The sequence below is a fragment of the Rissa tridactyla genome, chromosome Z (genome assembly GCF_028500815.1).
Source record: "Rissa tridactyla isolate bRisTri1 chromosome Z, bRisTri1.patW.cur.20221130, whole genome shotgun sequence".
NCBI classification, from domain to species: domain Eukaryota; kingdom Metazoa; phylum Chordata; class Aves; order Charadriiformes; family Laridae; genus Rissa; species Rissa tridactyla.
In genome coordinates, this window is record NC_071497.1 from 83,379,721 (window position 1) to 83,406,066 (window position 26,346).

Consider the following 26,346-nt stretch of genomic DNA (forward strand, 5'->3'; position numbering starts at 1 on the left):
GGAAGAAAGGAAAATATTTCTGAAAAGAAGTCAATATGCATGAAAGTTTACATATATATTTTTTTTTTCCAAGCTCCAACTGTTGGTCTAAGAAAGATAACACTTCTTTCTGCAAGCCCTTCTTGCTCACTTGCATCTCTCAGACCTGTGTCATGGCACCAAATAAAGAGACACTTCTATAACTATAACAGTGTTTTGGGGAGCCTGAATAAAACAATTGGAGCCCAAGCTAAGTTCTTCCTTTGCTTAAATCACCCACAAAATTTCAATAGGGACTTTGGATGAAGTAGAAACATCAGGACTTGCTCTCTTTAAAAAATCCTCTCTTTGAAGTTTATGTTACAAATCGTATTCAAGCATGGTTGACTGTGCATACGTCTTTAAAACAAACTCATGAGAGAAGGGGAAAAAATGCACAGTCATGAATGGTAAAAAATAAGGGAACCTTTTAGTAAATGAATTGATCTTTTTCCAGATTTCCTGCAGTCAGGACTCTGCACGCAGACCAGTCTCCTCCTGCACATGCAGGGGGGAGTACAAGGACTGCAGATGTTGAAAACCATACAATGAAGTGAAGACCAGCTGTTCTGTGCATAGTCAAAGTGTTGCCTTTATGCTAACAAATAAATACAGGCAGAACGCGATCCAAATAATCTTCTGCCTCTTGGTAAGTTCTTTTATCCACCTTTCTTTTGACAGAGGCATAACTTTTGATTGTTAAAAAAAAAACTTTCGTTTTTGTCTCTAGCCATGCTGGATAATAAAAAAAAAAAAAAAAAAGGAAAACAAAACAGTTTTAGGGCTCGGCACTGCCTTTCTTGTTTTGTAAAAGGATGTGTAGTTCCCTAGGCAAGAACCTGAAGTACAATATGCACTGTGGAAATTGCAATCCACTTTCAGAAAGCTGGTGAGCGACTTGCTGAAGTACAAGCTGGATCTTTCATCCTCAGCCCCTCATCCAGGTGCATCAGGTGATAAATCAGCACGTAGGTCCAGCGCAGCTTCACCAGTGAGATATGGAGGTGGGAAATGCAATGGTTGTTGAGGGACCCTCACACAAAACAGCCTCTGACCAGCAGATGCTCCACTGCAGGTCTCCCTAAGCATAAGGTGTTCAATCTTTAAAGAAAACACAGCTAGAAGCATTAATTAGGCCTTTGTATCATCACATTTCCCACCATGGATTCAGCCCATGACTTTACCTGTGGCTTCAGTGCCCCCAACAAGAATGTCCCTCTGGATTTTTCCATCATCTTCATCTAAAGCAAACCAGCGTCCAACTGGGAATTGGTACACACATTTATTGCCAATGTCTTCAATGATCACCTAAGAGAAAAGAAACGGCACTTTGCAAAATAATGTGGAAAAAGCAAAGGTGTTACACAGGGGGTGACAGAGGAGCAGAAGCTTAATGTACACACTCTCACCTGGTATTTAATACATTCAATACTCGAGCAGATCCCTCTCCGCTCCCTAATTAGTACTGATAGAATCTCAGACAATCAGTGAGTAAAAACCCAGGCTTTTTTCTTTTCTTTTTTTCTCCAGTGAACTCAATCTGCATCTCTCGCCGCGTATGAGACCAGATGTCTCTGCTAGCAAGACCAGCTGGCTGGCCTGTCTTCCTTCTCTCCAGAGCCCCTTTGCTGGCTACTCTTCTCCATCAGCTGAATGGCAGCTCTTTGTTCTGCTCTGGGAACAGGCTGTCTTCTTTCTCTCTCAGTTTTAGAGCCTTTTTATAAAATAATACTAAGGAGTTTCAGGACAAATCAAGACCATCGCATCAGCTTGTGCGACCTAGTAATATTGTGTTATCCCATTCAGTTACTCCAGGATGGAACCGTTGCAAATACAGCCATGAAACCATGTGGTATGAATAATTTCTAATTTGGAAGGATTTGACTCTTGGACCTATTACATACATCTTTTACTGAAACAAGCCAGGGAACAGTCTTGCCTTTAATAGTAGATTAAGCCAATGTTACCCACTTGGAGTTTCTTGCACCTCACAGAATCACAGAATGGTCGGGGTTGGAAGGGACCTGTGGAGATCATCTAGTCCAACCCCCCTGCCAGAGCAGGGTCACCTAAAGCAGGTGGTTTCTCTGGTTTCTCTTCAGATCGTATAAATCTTTTGCCTTTACCTCCTGATGAGGCATTTTTTACCAACATCTTCTTCTGGGTTCCTGAAGCTTGCGATAGAGTTACTGCAACGTTTTAAACAAGCAGTGAAGAGTACAGAAGAGTTTCGGACAGAAGAGAAGAAATCAAAGTTTCTACTCGCCTGCATGGCTTATATCTCAGAGAAAGAAAATCACTGTTAGGGATAGAAAGGCATTGCCACTTTTCTCTGCCTTCCCAGCAAACAAGAAGAATCTGAAATCTGTCCTTTCTGATAGATTTGTGAAACCGTTCTTCGGGAACCAGAGCTTCCTCTCCTGTCACTCATCCCACACTGTGCTGTTGCCTCCAGCATTACCGATTCTCGTTGTACCTCTGTAGACACGGACAGCAGTGTCTTCCAGGGCTGGGATTGTCACCATGAGAGAGCAGTGCTGGAATGTCCAACTAAAATATATGAGGTTCAGGAGAAATATCAACACTCAGCTTCCCCTCTACCAGCTGATTCTCTTTGGGTTCCTGTTAATATCTTTATTCATAGATCTAGGGGTAGAGAAAACCAGCTCTGAGTATAAGGCACACGGAAAACTAGGAAACACAAGAAGAACTTCTAATGATGTTTAGGAAGTTCATCCAGGAGTGACAATGCTAGAGTCCCCAGATATTGGAGCAAATTAGAGAAAAACATCTACCAACAGCAGAAGATAACTGGGCCATGTTTTAGCTTATTCCTCCAAGCTTCCAGTTGAACTTGGAAGGCAAAAGTTGCCTTTTACTACTTAATCACAAACATCTCGGAGGTTCCTGTGGCAGAACATGGGATTAGTGTGTTGGATGCAACTAGTCACTACTTTGGGCTTTAAGACTAAAGCAACCCAACCAACATCAAAACTCCCGTCATGCACATCTGCAGTGTGAGAATGATGTTCCTTTTCTGTGGGTTTTTCCCCCCCTAATTATTACAGGCAGCACAACAGCTCTGTTTTTCATCTTCTGCATTATTCAAGGACAACCGACATAATAACTTTTAGTGCAGCGTATGGTGATGGTGGAAAAGAATGTGCTAATATTTGCATTTGTAATATGTCAAACCACCCTGTTATCTAAGATTTACAAATTTGGGGTCAGCTCTTCAGTGGATTAAAGCCAGCTGTGTTAAACTACACCAGCAGAGGAAAGAAAATCAGATTAGAGGAAAGAGTCATGGATTTCTCTTAAAATATTCCTTCAACCATTTCACTAAAAGCTGCAATACCTTCACGCCTTAGAGCAGGAGATTAAACCGAGGAGAAAAGTGGAAGTGGAAGAAAAGGATCTTTGTGGCAGGTATATCTCTTTTGCTCTACCCATGATAAATCACTTAAATTTGGCCAAGCTATAAGTCTTTGCAAATTTCCAGTATGAACAGACCCCACAGGTATTTCTTAGACTGTGGTATCTTTGCCATCTTGGTAATGAGTTAAGTCAAGAGAGTTGGGGCGGGGGGTTGGAAGCCCCAGCTGAGAGAATTCCCTCTCATCTGTCAAAGAAACCACAGGGACTGAGGCAGAGGAAATCCTGTTAGAGCAGGCAAACTCAAGTCTTAACAACTGGATTTTCTCACTGCCACAAAGCTCCCTGAGATGCCCGACAATTTACCTAAACCCAGAGTGTCCCTCATTGTCTACCCACCCAACCTGAAGCTGCTGCAGCTGATTTTAGATGCCCCACACTGGCATTCACCGGGCGGCTGCCAGCGCTTCATCAGCCCCCCTTTGCTCTGCAGAAAAAGCAAGTGCTGGAGAAGACACTTCTGGAAAGGCAAAAACTTGATTTGTGCCTCTCTTAGTAAGCAGGACCTGTACCACCAGCAAACATCTTTGCATTTCTTGGCATCAGACCACCGAGAGGGTAAAAAGCGAGACATTTTGATCCTGCACCATGCTTATGTTAAACATCTCAGGAGCAACTAACCTTTGCGAGGAACCAGCCAGCAGAGCCACCCTTGTTATTATGCCCTATATTAATTTTCCTTAACCTTCCCAAATTTGGAGCATCGAGTGTGAATTTGTCCTCTGCTCCCTTTTCAAAGTTGTCTTTGTCATTGTCAAGTTTCCTCACACCTGAGAAAAAAAAAATAGAGAAGAAAAAGCAGGGAGGAAAGGGTTACTGGCATACGTGTGTTTTTAAGTGAAGAAATATTTAGGAATGTCACCACTGACTGAATCAAATATTCTCCAGGTACCAGCTCTCTGCAACCAGGATTCAAAGTAAAGGCAGAGGACTTTATATTCTAATAAAAACGGTACCTTTTCTTGAGCACACAAAAGACCAGGATTTTCACTCTAATGTCACAGTTACTTAGAGCTTCCAGAGTTTTCAGAAATATATATCCAGATGGCTTTTGCATCTTTTTTTTTTTTCATACCACCACATTTCCCTTTTATTTTTAATGTCTTTAAAAACCTCCAAACTGTTTAAAAAAAGCCTTCAGTCACAAACTGCAAATTTTGACATTTCAGGGCATAGGATTCTTTGCTGCATCACACAGGAAGGATTTATTTTCAAATTAGGACCCAACCAAGGGTATATTGCCTTTTCCTGATCTCACAGGAACTTGCCTTTATGAAAAGTATTAAAGCACTGACCCCGGTTGCAACCAAGGCTGTTCCTGTGCCGGTGGGACTGAACCTGCCCAAGATACCAGCGCAGGGAAAGGTCTCAGAGGGCAATTCATCCCATTTACCGGAGAAGGGGATGAATCGTTTTCCAGAGGTGTTATTTCTCTGTGCAGATATGACAGAGTGCCCGGGCAACCAGCTTAGATTTAGACTCCCACTTTCAGATGTCTCCAGTGAGATCAGATGAATCCCCTTGTAAAAGTCTGGAGAATTAATCAAGGATGAGACCCATCCACTAGGTTTCGTAATCTGTTCAAGGACACTTGGCAGACATCATGTCATTATTTCTTGAATTTGACAGGATAGGTGCAGTATAGAAGAGAGAGAATATTTGCTCTTTGGGTCTCCAGGAATTTCTGCCCACTCCTCTCCGTGGCGTGACATAGTGGTCTGGGGACACCTTTTATTATTATTCCATTAAAAATATTTTAAAAAAATAAAATAAACTTGCTAGACCACTGTTGTGGTACAATCTGCATTGAAAAAAGCTACCACCATTAATTCAAAGCCAGCTGATACAAACCTTGGTTAGAATATCTTTCTAAAAGGCCAGGAAGGCTCAGCCACAACCTGTGACACACTGAGAGGACAGCATTACCCGTCCGGGGCCACAGAAAGGTGGGACATGCAGCTCCCACTGCATGATGCCCGCAGATACACATTGGTGTTGGATCCCTCAGCGGGCTGCCACTTGCTGCACTGGTTTACGCTGCATTTTCCCAGGGTTTGGGTTTTTTGGTGGTAGGTGACTTGGGTCACGCTCACAGCCCAGCTACGACTGCTGCTCTGCAGACGCGGCTTCCAGAAGCAGTGGATGCGAGAAACCCCAGAGCTAACGCCACCATTTGTTGTGCCTTTCGCTCAGCCAAATTATCCTGCATTTGCCAGATTGCGGCTGTGTGTTGTTCAGATCGCAGGCCCGCAGAGCTGGAAGAAATATTTTAGGAAATGATTTGCATTTGAATACCTGTGTCTCCTTTCTCACCGAAGATATTAATGAAGACATCTGCATCTGTTCCACTGCCGCTAACTTCACCCGTAAAAACTCGGACCACGTATTTGTTGACTGCAAGGAGAGAGGCAGAAATCCCAATTCGTTAGTAACTCAGTGGTTTGACAAAAAACATGATAGTACAAACCAATTCAGCCTCTGCTGATGCTACCTTGAAAGCATGTCTGAACCATGGCTCCTGGTACACTGACCCTCTTCTCCATAAGAGGAATAAAATCCATAGGCAGGGCTCCGACCCTGGGCATTCACTGCCCAGGGCAAGAGGAACAGATCGCTCAGGTCCCAGCCTTGACATTGAAAGTTGAAATAGATGAGAGGAAAGCGCAAATTTTGATGTTGATAGACGGCCATTAAATGAACGCAGACCTACATAGCTGCCTTGCTTTTTCAAAACATCCATGAGTTACAGAGCCAGCCATCCGCCCAAGCTCAGATCTGACCCCTCTGGTCCAAGTGCTATCCTAGAGCTATTTTTGCAGCTTAGCTCATATTAAACCTAGCTGGTGACAAGTATTTTGAGGAAAGGTCAGTCACACTACACAAGCACAAAAATTTGAAGGTGACCACCCTGCTACTTTGCCCAGTTTAAGAAAAAATAAAATCCAGTCCTTCCCATTTAATGGAGAAACAGGAGTAAAGCCCTTGAGCTGTGCCACTGTGAAGCTACATCATGTGTGGCACCAAGAAATGCAAAAATCGCGTGGGTGAGCCACACCACAGATGTTTTGCGTGTGTTGTATCAGTGAGTTTGAGAAGCAAGTTCTTCAAAGGGATCAGAGTGGTTCTAACTTGTCTCCAAAGGGCAGCAAAGGGTGAGCTCAGCATCTTCTGAAACCAATGAGAAAATTCCCATGGCGTTCGGTGTGACTACATTTGGGGCAAACGTGAGCAACTTTCAAAAACTGCCGCTGAAGTCTACCTGAGTACCTCCAAGCGAACTCAACCAGGACAGACTTCTAGTACCGTATCCTCTGCGCGGAACCAGTGCTGGAGACAGACAGCAAGACACAAAACAAAACCGATCAAGATTAATGCAAAATCTACTACCGAACAGTACGTGATGTCATATATGCGCTCAACAAAGTATCTGTTATAGCCTGTATCGCTGGGCCCTGGCTACCTGATAGTCCAAGCCCTGTGCTACATCACCTCTTTATTCCTGACTCCTGGGCAGGCAAAAGGGACAACTGCACAGGCCACATCGCACGTACCTCCCTTGCAAAAATAACATTTTTTGCACCATGATCCATGGTGAGCAACTTTTTCCCCTTTGCCAGGCGCAAAGTTAGTGGAGAAGCTCGTCTGGGCTTTCCAGCCGACAGCAGAAATAAATTCCCTCAGGAGCTACAGACTGTCACAAACCCTGGGTCACCTGCGTCCTCCACGATAATCAGGGTGTATTAAAAATTATTCTAAAAGACAGCAGACACTTTGGTGCACATGCTCCCCCTGAGGCAGAGGATGTGAGAGCAAGCGTATGAGAAGCAGTTGTCGGTCCATCCCCTGAATTATAAAGATGCGCTCAGCTCCCAGGATGAGGATTACAAGGGCAGAGCCCAAACAGAAGGGAAAATCACCTGTCACGGTTTAATGAACGTGCTCTGAAAAGGCTAAAAATCAGGCTGACGGTCTTGGCGCCCCGTCACAAAACATGCCACTACAAATAAAATAATAATGATAAAAGTGCAATAAACACTAAATAACAAGAAAGAGGAGGGCAGAACCGGGCTCAGACTAGGGAGAAAATGCTTTAATGTCTCTCTTTAACTCTTTTGCTTCAGTTCGTAGAGAACTTGCAACCTGCTAGCGATAATGCCGACACCAAAGGATTTCATTTGCATTAGCCAAGGATGGAGGTGGTGCAATTTACAGCTCCCATTTGGCCACTAAGCTGCGCTAACTAAAAGTGACCCATTGTACGTCTTTAATCACAGCCCACATCTTTCAAGAAGCTTTGCTCCTTGCACCTCCTCTAGAACATTTATTCTGATGTCAGTGATTAATTTTCCACTCCACTTTTCAGGGGCCAGAAGGACCTGGTGGGATAAGAGGATCCACAAAAGGACAAGCATCAGCAGCTGAAGTTAGATTACCCTTGTAGGATCAGGCTTTATGCTTCTTAGGTATAGACCAGAAGGATGCCTGAACACATGCAGAGCACCGAGAAGGACAGGTAGAGAACAAGTCAATGAAGAGCAACCAGCAGCAGTGACCAAAAACAGGGCAGGAAGGGCATCTTGTTGAAGTTCTGCAGAAATACATCTGGCCAGCAAGAAAAACCCTGGTAACGTTATTTACCGGATCTAACGCCTTGAAAGATTTTTCAACATCACTATATTTCAAATCTAAGGTATATAATGACATCATTTGACAACCTGCTCAGGACGCCAAGTGCTCCCAAGGGCTCTTTACGTACACGCCATCGCTGGCCGTGTCAGACCCCATTGACGGAGCTGGTTCCTGAGCCCACGGAGATGGGCGGTGCGTGGGGTAACCGCTGTGGGCTGGCGGCAAGGCTTTTATGTTGTCCCCTAAAATATAAGCAAAGCTGGCGTGCGTGGTATGTACTTGCGTGTCCCTTCTCCGTGCTCCTTGCAGATGTGTTTCCACAGGCAAAGCTGCTCCAAGAACGTTAGAGGTCCTTGGCTCAAGCTCACAGCACATCTTTCCTTCATGGACCACAGGCACATGACGAGTTTGTGCTCACCAGGTTTTCCCATTAATTTTTTTGGTATGTTCCCAACTGTGAAGCTGTGTGCGCCCAAGCCAGTCCCTATACCTGCCCCACTCATCTCTGCCTACAGGACAATTTTAGTTCCTGCATCTCCAGGGAACAAACGGGATCAATCCTGATCCACGCTGAGTTTTTGCCAGTGCCCTCTCCCTCTCTGAGCAATTCAACACTCAGCTGCAGCAGAGAGAGTAGCTCTTCATTCTGCTCAGGGGTCCTTCTGTGCTTCACACATCAGCACATCTTACAAAATTACATGGGGGGATGTGCAAATTTAGATAGAAAGGGAGGCTGCATCTCAAAAAGTCATCGAGGATTCAGCTGCGAGAAGCATGCAGGGAAAGGCTCTCACTGCAGCCAGGCAGAGATCTGGCTGAAGTCAAGCACCCTTCATTTTAGGCATGGGTGGATGTTGTGCCCTGTTCTGTAAGCCCTTAATCATGCATTATTTAAAACAGTAACATCACCTTTTCAAAAATACCCACTCGGCTATTTTTTAGTCTCAATACATGGCTCTGAATTCATCTGCAAAGCAGAGCAAGATGTTGCCTAGATTTTTTTTTTCTTTTTTTTCTTTTTTTTCCTTTTTTTCTTTTTTTTCCCTTTTTTCTTTTTTTTCCTTTCCTTTTTTTCTTTTCTTTTTTTTTCTTTTTTTTTTCCTTTTTTCCGCCCCCCCCCCCCGAATGCTTCTTCTAGCACCGGGAACATGCAAGATGCTAATGTACGGCTGGTAAAAGCTGTGACTCCATCTAGCAGCGCAGGCAGGGAGAGGGGAGCTTTCCTAGAGGCGAAATTAGCAGCTTCAGAGGCACGAACTGCACGATGCCAAGAGCGAACAAAAATTTAGTAGCAAGTGCGGTGACTATTTTCTGCTTTCTTTCCTCTCCCCGTTGCAACACAGGAGTGCAAATGTCACGTACGGTTACAGCACCTTCCTTTTCCTTACAGCTCTGTTAGAGGCGGTCCAGCTCCTCACCCAACACGCCGACACACACAAAGCTGTCCCAGGAAGGCATTCGGAGATGTTGCCAAGATGCCATCCCAGGGCAGCAGCGGGGTGGCACTAACTGATATGACCCTGCCCCCCCCCCCAACGTTAATTCAGCGGAGGTGTGAGAGTCAGGCAGCTTGTCTGTTACTGAGTCAACTCAGCCCGAGCTTTCAACAGCTGAAAGGGAAGATTAATACTGCAGCGTCAGCGCCAGGCTCTTTCCACTGAGAGCCCAGGGGTTTATTTTGGTGACGGGCTGTGATGCCACGGGCACTGCCAGCACTGATCCCAGGGGATGGTGGGCATGGGGATGGAGCCCTCCTACCCCCCATGTAGCCCTTCGAGGCTGGCCCCGCTGCCACCTCCATCCCAAAGAGCCAGCACTAGCCCAACACCTTGCCCAGCATTTTTCCATCCAGCCCCAGCACCCCTGGGTGCTCTTGTGCAACCTCTCTCCCTGCCTCCAACCATGGAAAACACATGGACACATCCCAGCCAAATCCTTCCACCTGCAACCTGCAGCTGGCTGCTCAGACATGCAATATGCACCTGTTAGTGCCATTTATTTAGCAATATGGTCACCTGAAATGCCATAGGGTGGAATTGCCTAAGGAAATCTTGTAGCTAATATTATTTGGGGCAATGGATAGGGTGTTTAAGCTCAAGCTGCTGAGTTCGTAGCAGCAGGAGCGCCGGATTTAGGCAGGGAAACAAAGTCAACCCTATTTCTTTACCTAGATTTACCAGGGCACGTTGGATTCCCTGCTAGACATCCCTGCCTTGTGCGTGACCCGTGGTGGTGCAGGGCAGCGGCACAGCGTCCAACAACTAACAAATGTCACAGCCTTCAGAAGCAAAACACTCTGGGTTAGAAGCAGGGAGCTAAGTCGTAGGCAGCGATGGATTCTTCTCATGAGGCACCTTTTAGCAATTATCCTTCTGTTTTCACAGTGCTCCCAAGGGTGGCAATGTTTAAGATCCATCCTGTTCTGCTCAGCAGTGGAGGCAACGCTACTGTCTCTGAATCGCTGCTGGCAAAGAAATACATTTGTGGTAAGCACGAGAAGTGAAAAGAACTGTTGCCGGAGGCAGAGGGCTGGATCTGCAGGCAAGGTGCAGTTTCAACCCGAGTCTGCCACAGCCTTTTTGCAGGCGCTCAGGAAGGTGGTTCCACGTCCATATGCCTCGGTTCCTCGCTGTCAGAACGAGTCAGGCATTCCAGCCCACCAGAAATTGTCTGACAAAACCTCTTCTTGATGGAAAGCACTGGCTTGTCAAAATGGAAGCTCCTTTATGCCACTTCTGACAAGCATATTCCTCAGTGACAGCTAGACTTCTTGGTCAGAGCAACCCTAAAATGTCAGACAGCCGATGGTTAGGGCATGAAGCTGGGATCTAGCATCCCAACATGCTTGATTCAGAGCAAGCATCTGAATTTAGTTCTTGTCTGTCCTGGGAAAGAGCTCATCCCACCAGGCTACCACCTCTTCCTAGATCAGCTTCTCCCGACCTTCTGGTGGAGATGCCTTACTGCATTTTCATACGCAGCCCTACCTCAAATACTGTGTTCAGTTTTGGGCCCCTCACCACAAGAAACACACTGAGGTGCTGGAGCGTGTCCAGAGAAGGGCAACGGAGCTGGTGAGGGGTCTGGAGCACAAGTCTGGTGAGGAGCGGCTGAGGGAGCTGGGGGTGTTCAGCCTGGAGAAAAGGAGGCTGAGGGGAGACCTTCTCGCTCTCTGCAGCTCCCTGAAAGGAGGGGGTAGCCAGGGGGGGTCGGTCTCTTTTCCCAAGGAACAGGCGATAGGACAAGAGGAAACGGCCTCAGGTTGTACCAGGGGAGGTTTAGGATGGATATTAGGAAAAAGTTCTTCACTGAAAGGGTTGTCAAGCGTTGGAAGAGGCTGCCCAGGGAAGTGGTGGAATCACCATCCCTGGAGGTATTTAAAAGCCGGGCAGACGTGGTGTTGAGGGACATGGTTTAGTGGTGGTTTTGTCAGTGTCAGGTTGATGATTGGACTTGATGATCTGAAAGGTCCTTCCAACCTAGGCAATTCTGTGATTCTATCTCTGGAGTCTCTGCAAACACTGCAGAGAAGAAAACTCGCCCAGCCCTAATCATTACGCCTCTCTCTACTGCAGTATCAGGGACCCTGGAGATAGCTACGCAGAGCAAAACATAATGAGAACCTAAAGCAACTCCTGTAAAAGCGGAGGAGCCCTGCTGAGTTGATCAGGAGATAGCTCTGTCTCAAAAGCATGGCCTGTTCTTGCACAAAGAACTGCACAGTTAAGGAAGACATTTTTTCTCCCCGTCCAGGAAAGGGTTGAGTTCAAAGGGCTGGTTTAGAGCTTGAGAATGATTAATCTCTGTCAAGAGTAGTTGACAACTATCTTTCTTAATCAGCTGCCCCTTCAGAGGGGTGAACACCTCCTTAAACCAAGGGTTCAAACTGGAAATGCAGATTATAAGCATGCTTGGAGTGCAGGGGATGGTGGTGAAGAAAGAACTTCACATTGCCTTCAGCCAAAAACACAGAAAAACCTTTGCATGGCTTTGGGGTGTGCGTCATCAGAGGCAGCACCAAGGATGCAAGGCTGGTGCGATCCCGGATCGGCATTTCGTCAGTCTCGGAAGACCTCTCTAAAAGTGCGTGCTTAAGAAAGAGATATTATTGCTACCACCCAAGGAGGCATAACGCATGGAAAAAGGAAACAATTATGTTTGCTCTGCTGAATATTGCATTATCCTCAACTGCTGCCTCACGCCTCCTATAATGAACTCGACCCCTTGGATGGGGATCCAGCCCAGGGACCACGAGATTCAGCCCATTTTTGGGTGGGTTTTATGTGAAATCAAAGTACGCATCAAAACAGTTAATATATTAGGATTCAGCCCAGATTGTCCCTCTGCAAAGCCTGTGAGAGGCAATCTACCACATGCAGGAGTCTTTGCTTGTAGGATATGCTAAACTGATGTTCCTACTGTGACTTCAAAGTGATGATGACATTTTGAAGTGAGCTTTAAACGACCTTGCCCAAGAGACAATAGCGGTTTAGTTGCAGAAGCAGGGAGCTTAGCACAGAGCAACTCACCTTGTGACAGCGGCACGGAAATCCTTGTTCATCTAATTCTCCAAGATTTCTCATTATTTTTCATTAGTTCAGCCCCAAGGTGGGAGCCCACAAAAAAAAAAAAAAAAAAAGAAAAGAAAAAAAAAGAAAGGCAGACATTTCACAAAAGAAATATCCGCTTCCTGCTTTCCCCAGACCTGCTATTATCAAAATTGAAGAAATAACTGAAAATAACCTCTTGGGTAAAACATCTCTGCTCTGAACAAAGAGTGAAATAATTTTACAGTGTTGTTTATAACCATATTCTTATCACTGTACATCAGTCCCGCTTTGTATAAATAAGATATTTAAATAAAGTTACTTTTATTTCAAAACTGATTGTTGACTTAATTAAAATATCCAGACATAATTGGTGAAAATTATCCCCCATCTTCACAAACACGCTACACTGCTTTGTGTTGGATGTACGTAGATCTGTGTACCAGCCACACACACAGATGTCTCATGCCTCTCCAAAACGTTTTCTCTTGAAACACGAGGCCCTTTATATAAATTACAAATCTCTTATTTCCATCCCATTTCTGAGGTCTGTGCATCTTGTCTTCCTTGTGGTTTACAATTCACCAGCGTTTCTTTTTATGTCTACATTTCAGTTTCTCACTGCCCATCTTCAGAAACAAAACAACAGGCAAAAAATGTGCTGTAAGTAAAATGCCCACAGCTGACTTGTTTTAGACATGGTGGTATAAGATGGGCAAAGTCTGCAGGGAGAATAAAATCTGTATTAGACCAACTCAAGTGTTTTTGGAAAAAAAAAGACATTTTTGGATATTCAGCGTGCCAGATAGCCTGACAGTTTTTTTCCAGTGACATCAGCTGGGTAGTAAAAGATATTACTCCTGCCACAAACCTTCTTTATTGAATATCTCAGCATGCAGCAAGGCCTCATCCTTAATACAGGGTATTCACCATTATTCAAAAGTAAACAACTCATATTTACTTCATAAATATATTTAGCTGCATTTTCCTGTGCTGATTATACACTTCCAGTTCTCAATGTAAATAAAGATGAGTTTTGATGAGCAGGTAATATCTATTAATATTTCATTCCCCCACCCCTTCTACATCCTCAGAAATGTTTTTTTTTTAGTTTTTTTGACCGTGGAAGTTTCCAAAATGTGACACCTCCTTTTGAATCACGACCCAGGGGAGACAGGAGAGAGACCAGTCTCACTCTCCAGACCTGGCGCTTTATAAAATGAGGCTGCAAAGCCCACAGGGCATCATCGACCGGTGCCTCACGTCCAAAATGCTGCTCCTTATCAGAGCTTCCAGCACCGGTACATTATTGAGAAATATTGGCCACAGCTTCAGTTCGGATCCAGTCCAGCCCTGAGGGACATGCGTATCCCGCTGGGACAGGAAGAATTTAGCTACCGACTCAAAGCCAAGCATGTGCATCAACACCTGCTGCCCCAAGTGTTTGCTCGAGCCACAGCCATGCCAGTGCCTCATAAGCCTTAAGTCAGCCAACATTAAAACTCTGGACAGCGGACTGTGAAGTCTTAACAGAAGCTTCTCTCGCAGAGGAAAGAAATAACACAGCTTACATTCCCAGCTCAAATATATGAGTTTTAGGTCCTAGTGGATCAGAGAATCGATCATAGAATCATAGGGTTGGAAGGGACCTTTGGAGATCATCAACTCCAACCCCCTGCCATAGCAGGGTCCCCTAGGGCAGGTTGCACAGGAACGCTTCCAGGCGGATTTAAATCTAAAGACCTCAGAGAGTACCTAGGGCACTTTAACTCTACGTGTACTTGCACAGATGCCATCAAAGGCACACCAGGCAGGGAAGTCCAGCACAGGGTGCTTCTGGGTAAAAAACTGGCTGGATGGCCGTGCCCAGAGACTTGTGATTAATGGGGTGAAATCTTCTTGGCAGTTGGTCACCAGCGGTGTCCCTCAGGGCTCAGTTTTGGGGCCAGTTTTGTTTAATATCTTTATCAATGATTTGGATGAGGGGATTGAGTGCACCCTCAGTAAGTTTGCAGACGACGCCAAACTAGGTGGGAGTGTTCATCTGCTTGAGGGAAGGAAGGCTCTGCAGAGGGACCTGGACAGGCTGGGTCAATGGGCCAAGGCCAATGGTGTGAGGTTCACCAAGGCCAAGTGCCAGGTCCTGCATTTCGGTCACAACAGCCCCAAGCAACGCTACAGGCTTGGGGAAGAGTGGCTGGAAAGCTGCCCGGCAGAAAAGGACCTGGGGGTGCTGGTGGACGGCCAGCTTAACATGAGCCAGCAGTGTGCCCAGGTGGCCAAGAAGGCCAACAGCATTCTGGCTTGTATCAGGAATAGCGTGGCCAGCAGGAGCAGGGAAGTGATGGTGCCTCTGTACTCGGCACTGGTGAGGCCTCACTCAAGTACTGTGTTCAGTTCTGGGCCCCGCTGTACAAGAGGGACATTGAGGTGCTGGAGCGTGTCCAGAGGAGAGCTACCAGGCTGGTGAGGGGTCTGGAGACCAGGGCATATGAGGAGAGGCTGAGGGAGCTGGGCATGTTTAGCTTGGAGAAGAGGAGGCCGAGGGGAGACCTCATTGCCCTCTACAACCACCTAAAAGGAGGTTGTACAGAGGTGGGTGCTGGCCTCTTCTGCCAGGTGAATAATGACAGGACCAGAGGAAATGGTCTGAAGCTGCGGCAGGGGAGGTTTAGATTAGATATTAGGAAGAATTACTTTACTGAAAGAGTGGTCAGGCACTGGAACAGCCTGCCCAGGGAGGGGGTTGAGTCACCATCCCTAGAGGTGTTTAAGAAATGTCTAGATTTGGCACTTCAGGGCATGCTCTAGTGACAGAGACGGTAGGGGGTTTTTTGTGTGTGTATGGTTGGACTCGATGATCTCAAAGGTCCTTTCCAACCATGAAGATTCTATGATTCTATGATTCCTGTGCACAGGCTGCCTTCATAATACTAGCACCGACTGCCCGTCCTGCCTTCGAAGGAAAGTCTTCTGTAGCTCTCTCCGCCCACGGTGTTCTCCTCTGACCCACCATGAACACAAACTGTCCAAGTCTCCTCAGGTGACCTCATTAACTCTGCCCCAGACGAGGACAGACCAATGATTCAAAGAAAGTTGTGAAAGACTAATGGATTGGGGCTGACCTGCAACTTGCTCGGCTGAACTTCTCTCATTTGTAATTATAATAAATATTGCTCTCCTTTTTTAAAGGCCAGAGTACCCTCTGCATGCACAAGCACATGGACACATTTCACCACTCATCTGCCTTTACAGCAATCCAGTTGCCAATCACTCAGTGTGACCTCACAGCCATTATCCTTCAGGGCGTATCCATGCAAACTCCCAGATGCACCACCCAAATCACGACAGAATTGACACAACCACTGACCTTCCATTTCAAAGCTGATTCTTGTCACAGCGAGGCAGAAAACTCATGTCTGCCTGCAAAAGACCATGCAGACTTAGCCCAAGATACAGCACAGCTGCACCTGATCCGGTCTTGCGATCCATTTTTGACATAATATTAATAAAAAAAAGCAATAAGTGATGAATGCCCAGCAGTTGTATGTATGGAAAAAATAAATGCAACGCAACTGTTGGATGCTCCCATCTTCAAGGTGTGTCTTGCGTTGGGACTGGCCTGCTCCTCAGTGCTGAGCTGTGTAATGCACCCATTATAAACACGTTCATTACTAATAGACCAAATAAGACTCAACTTTACCCAGAAAAGGCAGAGAATGGAGTTTTACAGTTTGAGATCACCCACGCGGTTCTGTCCTACCATGAATATGCAACCTTGAAACAGCGTGACACAAGCTGCTGTTCCCATCCACATCTGTAGCCCATTGTGTCCAATCCTAAACAATTTTGGAGTACTGATGGCCAGCTGGAAATCAGTCCTTGGCTCTCAGTCTCATTTGCAACAGGCAGGTTGGCAAGACTTGACCAAAATTTGTCAGGTTAGCATAAATTGCGGTCACACAGAAGACTGAATTATTTTTCGGGTATATGTGCTGTTGAACATGGTTTTAAGGACCAAGTGAGTAAATGCTCCCCTTTCAAATGAATGTTCCTGCTTTCTCTCAGTAAAAGAGCAAGTACAGATAATTGTTTTGATTCGGGAGAGATTTCAAGAGTAATCAAGAACAGCCAATATGTGTCAGTGGTACCTAACCACACTTGTTTCCCTCGTTCTTAGGAAAACTGGAGGTCACACTGTGGAGAGCCTAGACTAACCTCGACCAACTAAACAGTGACAACAGCCTGTTGTTACCCCAGGGAGAAGGCGACTCATGGATAATTAATATATCATCTAACCCTACCGAACTTCAGCTTCTTTTATGAATTAAGACAAAATGTAGCCTTGCAAAAAGTATTCCAGTATTACGTCTTGAGACACCCTTCAATCCACCTGAAGACCAAATCTCAGGACTCCCTGCTTTCTGGCTGGGTGATAAGAGCTGTACCCATCACAGGGGTGGAGAAAGACACGGCCCTGGTGTGCCACCGGGGACCTGCGGCGGGTGCAGAGCAGCTCTGGGGCTGCAAACCCCCAGGGAAAGGGGAGTAAATCCAACTAAATGAAGGTCCCCATGGGGTGGAAGACACAAGGGCCTGTCCACAGAGTGGCATGAGTGATTCATTACCAGTCGGTAGATATCAGACAATGGGCTCGGAACAAGTTCCAAAATTTCATTTACTTTTGCATCTCCATTGAGTCAGTAGTTCTAATTAGTGTAGCTACAAGATATGGTCTCCTCCTCCACCGCGTTGGTAGGACATCAGACACCCTCAGAGTGATCCAAAACCCACAACACTCAAAGGAAAACCAGCGCCCGAGTTCAGCTTTGAGCCCGTCCCTTGCATAAAGGCTCAGCCACAGTCATACAATTCTAAGGCTTCATAAACTCAAGTGAAGCAGCGTAAGACCGAACAATAGACCTTCCTTGTAATTAATACCTGTAATGTAAATTAATCCAGGCTGCCAATAGCGGCTGTTGGGTAAATAAGAATCTGTGGCACTATCACTGTCAAAGGGTCATGGGCATATGATGCTGTGGATGTGAATACAGGGAACAGAGGATCATTCAAGCAGGAACACTTAAAGCGTAACCTGTTCTCCTTGAGAAATGTGTGACATTCAACAGAGAACCTGACAGGAGCCATTTTATTCAGATAAGTAAATGCAATTACTCAGGCGTCTGCAATCACTAAGTATTCCTGCCATCCTCGGAAACTCTGTTTGGATCATGAAAAGAACTCTACTTTTGTTTTCTGTGCATGTCCAATATTTCAATTATATGTTGACTATTTTTTGGAACATACTCTTTTCTACATTTTTTAATAATGCCTTTAGGGTTTTTTTTTCCCTTTAAAGCTCTCAGCCCTGCAGGGATTCTCTCGCTGGCCTGTGCTTTGCACCAAGAAAGAGGCTGAGTCTCCCCATGACTTGGTAGGTTTTGGTCCAAGCACCAACAGTCCCCTTCAGATATGCTTCAAATGCCTCTAGAGAGCTTCAACAGAGCAAAAATATGACCAAAAAATCATTTAATTTTTCTCCAGTCCACATACCACACGTATCACAGAGAAGATGAAGGCCCCAGCAGTTCAAGAGAGGAAGGTGAATCCTCATGACAAAGATGGGAAAGCTCTACAGGAGAAGATCAAAAGCTGAAGATGTTGCAGGAGAGGGAACATGGTGGAAACTTGTTTGGTTACCTCCAAAAACATACCTGACTGTGGCAGCAAAAGGAGCATGAAAGCAAAGCACAAGTCTAAGGTCTGTAACAACAGTGCCCAGGTGTTTTACAAAGAAGAACTAAAGGAAAAAAGGGAACAGGGAATGAAGAGACATGACCAACAAGGAGAAGAGAATGGCACTGAACACTGCTAATGATGGGAACATGGACTTTAAGAGGGAGAAACTAATGTTTCTTTCAAGGCACATAAAATCACCAAACCACATAATTATTCATTTGCCTAGTAGCCTAGAAAATGTTAATATTCAAAGAGTAAACCCCACTGTTTAATCCATTTGAAAGAAAAAAAAAAAAAACGCACCCAAATTTAGGGCAAATGACTGGTTTGTACAAAGAAAATCATATCACAATCTCATTTCAGACCTTTACTGATCCAGAGGGAGCCAAATGAATTCGGGTAAATTTACGTTTTCAGTTGACAGTTCACCTCAGCAGCCTGGGAATGTTTATCTTGCATTAATTATGGTTCAAGGGGAACTGCAACCTGAGATAGCTGAGCTAACCCTCTCCTCTTACAGATTCAGACCTGCCGCCTGGAAGGCATCCAACCCTTCACCCGTGCTTCTGGCCTCAGCCCAGCTCCCTGCATTTATACGGACGGCCACAGAGCATCCAGCCTGTGCCACTCAAAAGTGGGCTTTTCTATCTGATAATGGTGATGAGAGCAGACGCATTTCTGACAAACGCCTGGTTAAAGCTCTTCTTTCATATTCTTAAGGCAGGAGACAACCTTATTTGTATTTGTCCTGGACCAAGCACATGGTGAGCAGTTGATCTATAACCCAAAACCACTTCTCCGGGAGAGCGAGCGCTCGGGACTAGCTTTTCGTCTGGTGAAATGCAAAGTTGCTGCAGCAATTTCATTGGAGCTGCACTGATTTTTACCAGCTGAAGGTTTAGCCCACAAATCTTTTCCTGCTGAGAGGCAGGTGTGGAACAGGATGGAGAAAATCACATACATTCCTATGAAACAGCTTTCCCAGGCAGGGGCAATAATAGATTCAGGGAAACTGTTGTGTCATTTAAAGATCTATTAAGATTGAATGGCTGACTTTCTCTCGTTAATTGTGTATTGCTTTGACTCATCCACTACCTTCTTCAGTCACCTCCTGCCCCCTCAAGTGTCCTTAACTCTTCCATTTTACAAACTGAACAGATAAAAGAGCAGCAAAGGACTTTGGCACACGCAGCCCCAGCAGTAACTGGGTGGGTTTTTGGCAGAGCATCTCCAGACGTTATCTCATTCCCCTGTGGCATCCACCCTGGAGAGGTCTGCATTTATAAAATGCTCCCACACACACTTCTTGTCAATGGATATTATTTGTGCATGCTAACTCACACGCAGTATCCCTTAATACTTATATCGTCAACGTACTGAAACGGTTTTAGGACGTCATATCTCAATAGAGCATAATTATTTAACAATTCAGGAACAAACAGTGTCACGATGTACTGTTTCACTTCAAACAGGATCTCAATGAAAACAACAATACTTTGCCCTTCTAGAGCATCTATCAATGCTCAAAGCATTGTATTAAGGCTGGCAATAAACTGTTTTTACCAAAAAAAGAACCCGCTCCTAAGTGTTAACATCAACAACCCTAGTGCAAGACTCAAGGGGCTGGGTGGCAGTGGGGGTTGGACTAGATGATCTCTGAAGGTCCCTTCCAACCCCTACAATTCTATGATTCTGCGAAATCTACTACTTATTTTCAAAAAGATGTGATACTAATTAAAAACACAAGTTCTCCCTCTTGTGCACCGAACTATACCTGTCCTTTCCCTCAAGCCTGTGGCTAGAGGCGGGTATACTTCACTTTCCTTGCCCAAAATTAAGCTCCCAGAAAGGAGTGGTGCATTGGTGAGATCATTAGGAAAACACAATTCGGTTTCCTCATTAGCACTTGCAGATAAACTGCAGACATACCACCTGAGGCTGGTTTGCTGGCTCCACTTTCACATCTCGATCGTCTTCCCACTCACGTTACATGCACTATACATCACCACATGGCCTACACACCGATATCAATTTGGGAGTACATGTCTGGTTTGCAAGCTGTCCTGGCTTCATTTCAACATCATTAGCTTAAAACCACTCTGAAAAATAGGCACCGGTTCAATATGGATATCATACGCATCCAGTAAACCGGCGTAGAATTACAGCGAGACGGTTGGCTTGTTTATGGAAATTTCCTGCAGGTCACCACCAGAGGCTGGAAACACTTTATACACAGGACTGCAACCACGCTGCCTCTTCGGATAGCACACAACGATACCGGCTACATCTTCTGGGGTAGGATGCCTCTCATCTACACGTAGCCATTTAATCTAATTTTAAGTAGTAATCGTGGATCCTTCAGTACTCAACCAATGAGCAGAGCTTCTCCAAACAGTGATTTATCCCACCCTAAGATGTCAGGTCTAACACCGGAAGAAGGAATTACCCTCTGGAGGTATCTTGCATCTTCCTCTCCACTGACTACAAAAAAACCCTCTCAAATTAGCGTAGACTATGCGATTACATTTTATGTGCCTGAAGTCATCTGAAAGCAACCCTCTCCTTTCTGACAAGGCACCAGACACCAGAGAACCGAGCTTTTTGGAAAACCCTTACTTTTGGGCACGTCCATGGGATTCAGGCTGCCGATGAGGTCTCTGACGTACAGTCCGTCCCCGTCCTCCTTGCTCAGCCAGTTGTTGCAGGGGAAGTAAAACCGGAGGTGAGGCCTGTTCATGTCAGTCACGATCACGCGGTCGAGGAACCAGCCCGCGTTCAGCCCGGTGTTATCGTGCTCAATCCTAGAGGAAGAACAACCCTAAACTTGATATTTTGATTAAGACTGGCCAATAGCACTGTAATTTTGTGGAATATGTTATATTAGGCAAGGCTAGAGCAACTATACACAAAATGCCTGGCTATCCAAAGTGGTTTGTAGGATTTCTGGGTTTTTACAGAGTATTTTGTAAATAACAACATTCCTACATATATATATATATATGTACACTGATATCATAGATGCATATGTGGGCTATTGTCTGCAAGGGGATGCACACAGACGTACACACACCTGTGTGTTCATACAACATATGCATTCATTCACCTTACCCTGCATATCCAAAACATAAGTGACTCTCCTCCTGCCCTGTATCCCTCCTGCTCTTTTTTCTTCTTACTTTGTTTTATCCACCTCTTCCCATTTTCCCAGCTTCCTTTGTACTGCTTACTAATTTTTAATTTTATATAGGTCAGTCAGATGGTGGTTAAACATAATAATTATCATTTACATTACACTAATTTAGCAAAAGAGGATAGCAAACCTCCATTGGAACATAAAAACAGTCCTAAACGCCTTCCTCCATGATTGCATGTGACAGAAATACAATTCTTGGTGGGGAACGTGGATAGTTCTAAGCAATACTGTAGGTGATTTCATGCTTCAGTTCAAATCTTAGTCAGTAAACAAGCTTTTACCACCTCTTAACTTCACCTTGATAAGAGCACGTTAACGAATAATGAATAAAACATAGCAACGCTAAAACCTCTACAGCCTGTCATTCGATTAGCACCTCGCGGAGCCAGTTGTGGTAGTAACATTGTGCGGGTACCTGATTTTCTTTATTTGTCCGACGTTGTTGGTTTTTACTCGGAACACATCTGTTTTGCTCCTCTCAAAGGCCGTGCTGCTCCTGTAATACACACGCATCAAAAGCTATGGTAAAAAAACAGCAACCTTGTCAGCAAGCACGCGTGGTGGCCTGACAGAGCGCTAGTGTTTAAGGAAGGATGAAGAAATGTCATTCCTAGCACTGGAAAGACCTATTTTTCAATGCCCACTTTCCTGTGACAAGTTTCAGGTGCTCTAAGTACTGACATTTAAGAGACTTTTTCCCTTCTTGAGGTCTAAGAATCCTTCCAGAAGCTGAGACGGAAGCTTTGGGGGAAATGCAATGCTGGCCCAAGCAGATGCAAACCTTGGATCACATTCCATATCGCCTCCAAGAATTAAACATGACAAAGGTTTTTCAAAATCCTCAACTAAATCACCCATAGAGGTAAGAGCTGGGGCAGCGTGTAAGACTTTCCTATCAGCGAGTGGCTTTCAGTGGTGTCTAAAAATAATCTTCAGCTAAGATATTTCAAGGCAGCGCCAATGAAGCAAAAATTTCATGAAGAACTCCAACTCTTTGGTAACACCTCATCTGTGGTTCCTCAACTCTGCTAGCCCACCCATCGGTTGCTAAAACATAGAGGTAACAGCAAAAGACACGGGGATGTTTTCAGCTGCTTCCCTCCAGGGTGGCTGGAAAGTGCTCATTTGTAGCGTCAAGTCAGAGTTTTGTTTCACCCTTATCAACCAGCCAACTACTGTGGAAGACCCTGGTGAATCTGGCCCCCTGCACGTCCACCTCAGTTGCTTTACAGGGCCTCAATATGCTTTTCGTCCCTTTCCCGCTCCCAGACGTGCCCTCTCCTGCCATCCTACCTCCCAGGCATTGCGTGGACCCACCCTTGGTGATGGAGCGAAGGGGCTCCATAGCCCAGCAAGTTCCCTGAGGAGCCACAGATCTGCCCAGAGTTCAGCCAGAGATAAAAGCATCCAACCGTATCAAAGGTTTTTCTCCATGCCCATCTTCCAACATTTTTTTAATGATCACTGAAACTTCCTTTGCAGCTTTCTCCTACGATTTGTATCTCACTCAAAGCACAATGACTGTAGGACAGGGACTAGTTTGATTTTTTTTTTGTGAAATGTTAAATGTATGGTTTGCATTTCACAGGTGTGAGTGGAAGGCAATACTGGCCCAGGTCAGGGCAAGTAGAATTTAATTCCCAGTTCTGGCTCTAGGCTGCAGCGTGATCTTTGGCAAGCACCTCCATCCTTTTTGAGCTTGTTTTTTCCACAAAAACGCTATGAATAACATCAAGGCAAAACCCATCCTTGCTCTGGAGACACAGCCTGTCCCACCTGCCCTCCCTGAGGGGCCCCCATTTCACCTGGGGGGTGATGATGCCTAAACACAGCAAAATCCAGAAGTCATATTAAAGTGAACGAGAAACCACAGCACTTCAGCAGCATAAAGGCCCAGTGACAAGCAGCTTGTACTCAGAAAGTTAATGAATATTAATAATCGAGCAAGGAGGTTCAGTTTTCTCGGCTCTCTTCTCCATGCCATTGAAGGATCTGCGCGCACCTCTGTTTAAAGGTTATTTTGTGTGTTCTGCAAATGCACGCGCAGCCCTCCCCCTGCGTCCTGCCCTTCCAGATGTCGTGCCAGGAGCATCGCCGCTATACGAAAAGGCTAAAATGGTTAACCTTGCCGTGAAGACAAGAGACAACTCCAGCCCAGCCTCCCTCAACCTGGCTGTTGGAGAGAAAACAGTCAGCGAGCGCCAGGCAATTAGTTTGTCAGGCTTGAGAGAGCATCGTAATGACAGCAGCTTCTCCTCGCATTGGCTCCGGAGATGGATGCAGTGCTGCAGACTGCTACAGAGATGGCACAAAAGTATTAAGTGAGACTAATTAGCCCAAAAGCTTTCTGTGCACCAGTCCCAGTGGCTGCTGGTTTACGGCAGTCCCACCACTCTGTGGGGCTGGTTTGGTTTGAGAGAGACGGGGAGGAAACCTGCTGTTGGAGGGGCACCAAGTGGGCATCCCAAAGTGCCTGTCGAGCAGATGCTTCGTGCATCTTGAAAGAGCTTGGGGAAGAATTGGGAAACGTGACTGAGGTCCAGGAGTCAAAAACAGGGGAAGTCTTGCTGTTGAAAGGTAGGAAGAACTTGAGTCTCTTCCCTTGAGGTGGATACGCAGCATTGACGGCACAAAAAAGGGGAATGTTTTAAGGAAAAATATAATCCTTCCTTCTAGCATTGTTCTAGCTTCTCCAATTACAAGGAAACAGGGAAAGTGAGGGAATATCCCACAGTGAATGTCTACACTGAACTTTATCCAAAAAAAAAAAGAAAGAAAGAGAGAGAGAGATGAATAAATTACAGCTGGGCTTTGTCAGAATCTGGTCCAGGCTGGGGCTGGGGTAAGAAATTCACAGCCTGATTACCATAAGGAACTCGTTACCCTGAACAATGCGGCACGCTGGCTTGCACAGCTCCGGTGACAAATAAAGCAGGGAAAAATCTGACTTGGAAATTGCAGCAGTAAATTTCTAATGCTCAGGCTTGACTGGATTCAGACCCAGGGACTGGGCATGGATAGCCATAAGTTTGGTCTAAAGATCAGCAGAATTTCACTTGGAGCTCTGTCTTTCAGCTGGGATAGCAGGCTAGAGTAACTTCAGAAACAGATTTGAATCAGCTTTTGTATTTCACATCTTTAATTGGCTTTGGCAGCTCTATTTTTTATAGTCCGTTGTGGTATTTTACCCAATTGCTTTTTAAGAAACCTCCAAGGAACTTCACCAAAGATGAGTATATGATATTCTCAGATTTTTTTTGTATGTGAAGCTGTTTTCAGATTCTTTTGGTTGAATGATTGCCTGCAGGCTGCAGTGCTCGTAACACAGATGTACAGTGATTTAGAGCACTGTGTCCCCTAGTTGGGTAAGTCATGTTGCTAAAAAACACCACAAGAACTGGTGCATATTCGAGCATAGTATTTATACATCCCTGCGTGTATCTCTTCTGTAGGACACTGGCGCAGACAACAGAGCCAGTGCCATGAGAGTTTCACTACTACTTGGTGCATTGACAACAAGAAACTATCAATGATGCAGTTTTAAACGCAAAAGTACATAAAATGAACATCTTCACTAGTAAATAACTTTTTTTTTTTTTAATAAAGGGGAATTAACAAGAGCTAATCCCACCACCTAAATGAAAGTCACATTTTAAATGGAAATTTTGAATATTTGCAGAAAATAATCTTCGCTTCTGATCAGCTAACAGCACCCTTTCCAGAGCTGAGCTCTTAGGAAGAGAGGGGAAACCTGGGTGCTGATGACAGCAGAGGCATAAAAATAATAACTTTAGCAGTGACGGAATAACCTGAACCGATTTCACTTTGAGTCACTGCATTAATGATCATTAAAAATTTTAAAGATGCTCCGTTAAATCATCAGGAAGAGTCAGTTCTTGGTGGCATCTCCCTGCCATCTCTCCTCGTCTACCTGCTTCTGCCATGGATGTGTAGCAGGAGTTGGGCACCAGGGGCCATTTCAGAAGGTCGCACAGCAAAGATCGTCCTACAGCCTGTCACTCTCCAGGGAAAAAAATAACGCTGTTTGAATCACCTGCTATCTCATGGGAGGCCAGTTTCTAATGGACTAGGGGTGGACACCATAGTTTTGACATATAGAGGTGTCAGGGATGAGCACTGGTCTATCCCTATTGTTCTCCTGGCTTGAAAGTACAAACAGCTTTGCTCATCCTCAGATTATCCAATATACATTATGGGCTGGGTGAATCTGTGTTATCAGCCTTCTGGCTGTGACGGCGGCTTGCCACAAGATGCAAAAAAGATATTGGAAAAATGTTTCTTCCTACACATCCACTATGGATCACTTCTGGAGAGAGAACACTGGCCTGGATGGATTTAGGGACAGCCAAACTGCAAAAAAAAAAAATAAAAAACGTATGTTCAAACATATTTACTCTTAACATGGAGCTCCAATAGCAGCATCGTTAACATCCTTCTTGGAGCAGCAAATACTCCAGGGAGTACGGTCTGCAAATATTTTGCCAAGACTGTTGTCATGAAGCTGACAACATCAGTCGGCGGGCGGCTGGAAATACCCCATAAGGCAGCGCACATCCAGAAATACTCCAGATGGAAAAGAAACCAGCCGAAAAGCACAGCGACTGCAGATGTGTCTGTATCAAGGACATTATTTTCTTTTTCTACAAACAGCCAGTACAGATAACCAGATAGTGCCGTTGATAACGGTGCAAAGGTTGCTCAGCATTTCCCAGTATTAAATTACATTTTGAATTGCATCCGCTTTGCCAAAATCTGGGGGCAAAT

At 45.2% G+C, this 26,346-nt stretch overlaps 1 protein-coding gene across 1 annotated transcript in view; it reads right to left on the reverse strand.

Moving 5' to 3' along the window:
* The window catches only part of LOC128902657 (lipoxygenase homology domain-containing protein 1-like), a 153,655-nt gene that overhangs the window by 106,160 nt on the left and 21,149 nt on the right, over window positions 1-26,346 (reverse strand). The window contains exons 4-8 of the mRNA XM_054186019.1: window positions 21,977-22,057; window positions 20,985-21,169; window positions 5,749-5,847; window positions 4,075-4,223; window positions 1,203-1,326 (exon numbers count right to left, since the gene is read on the reverse strand). Of these exons, the coding sequence (XP_054041994.1) occupies window positions 1,203-1,326; window positions 4,075-4,223; window positions 5,749-5,847; window positions 20,985-21,169; window positions 21,977-22,057 (638 nt within the window). The remainder of the gene's footprint in view (window positions 1-1,202; window positions 1,327-4,074; window positions 4,224-5,748; window positions 5,848-20,984; window positions 21,170-21,976; window positions 22,058-26,346) is intronic.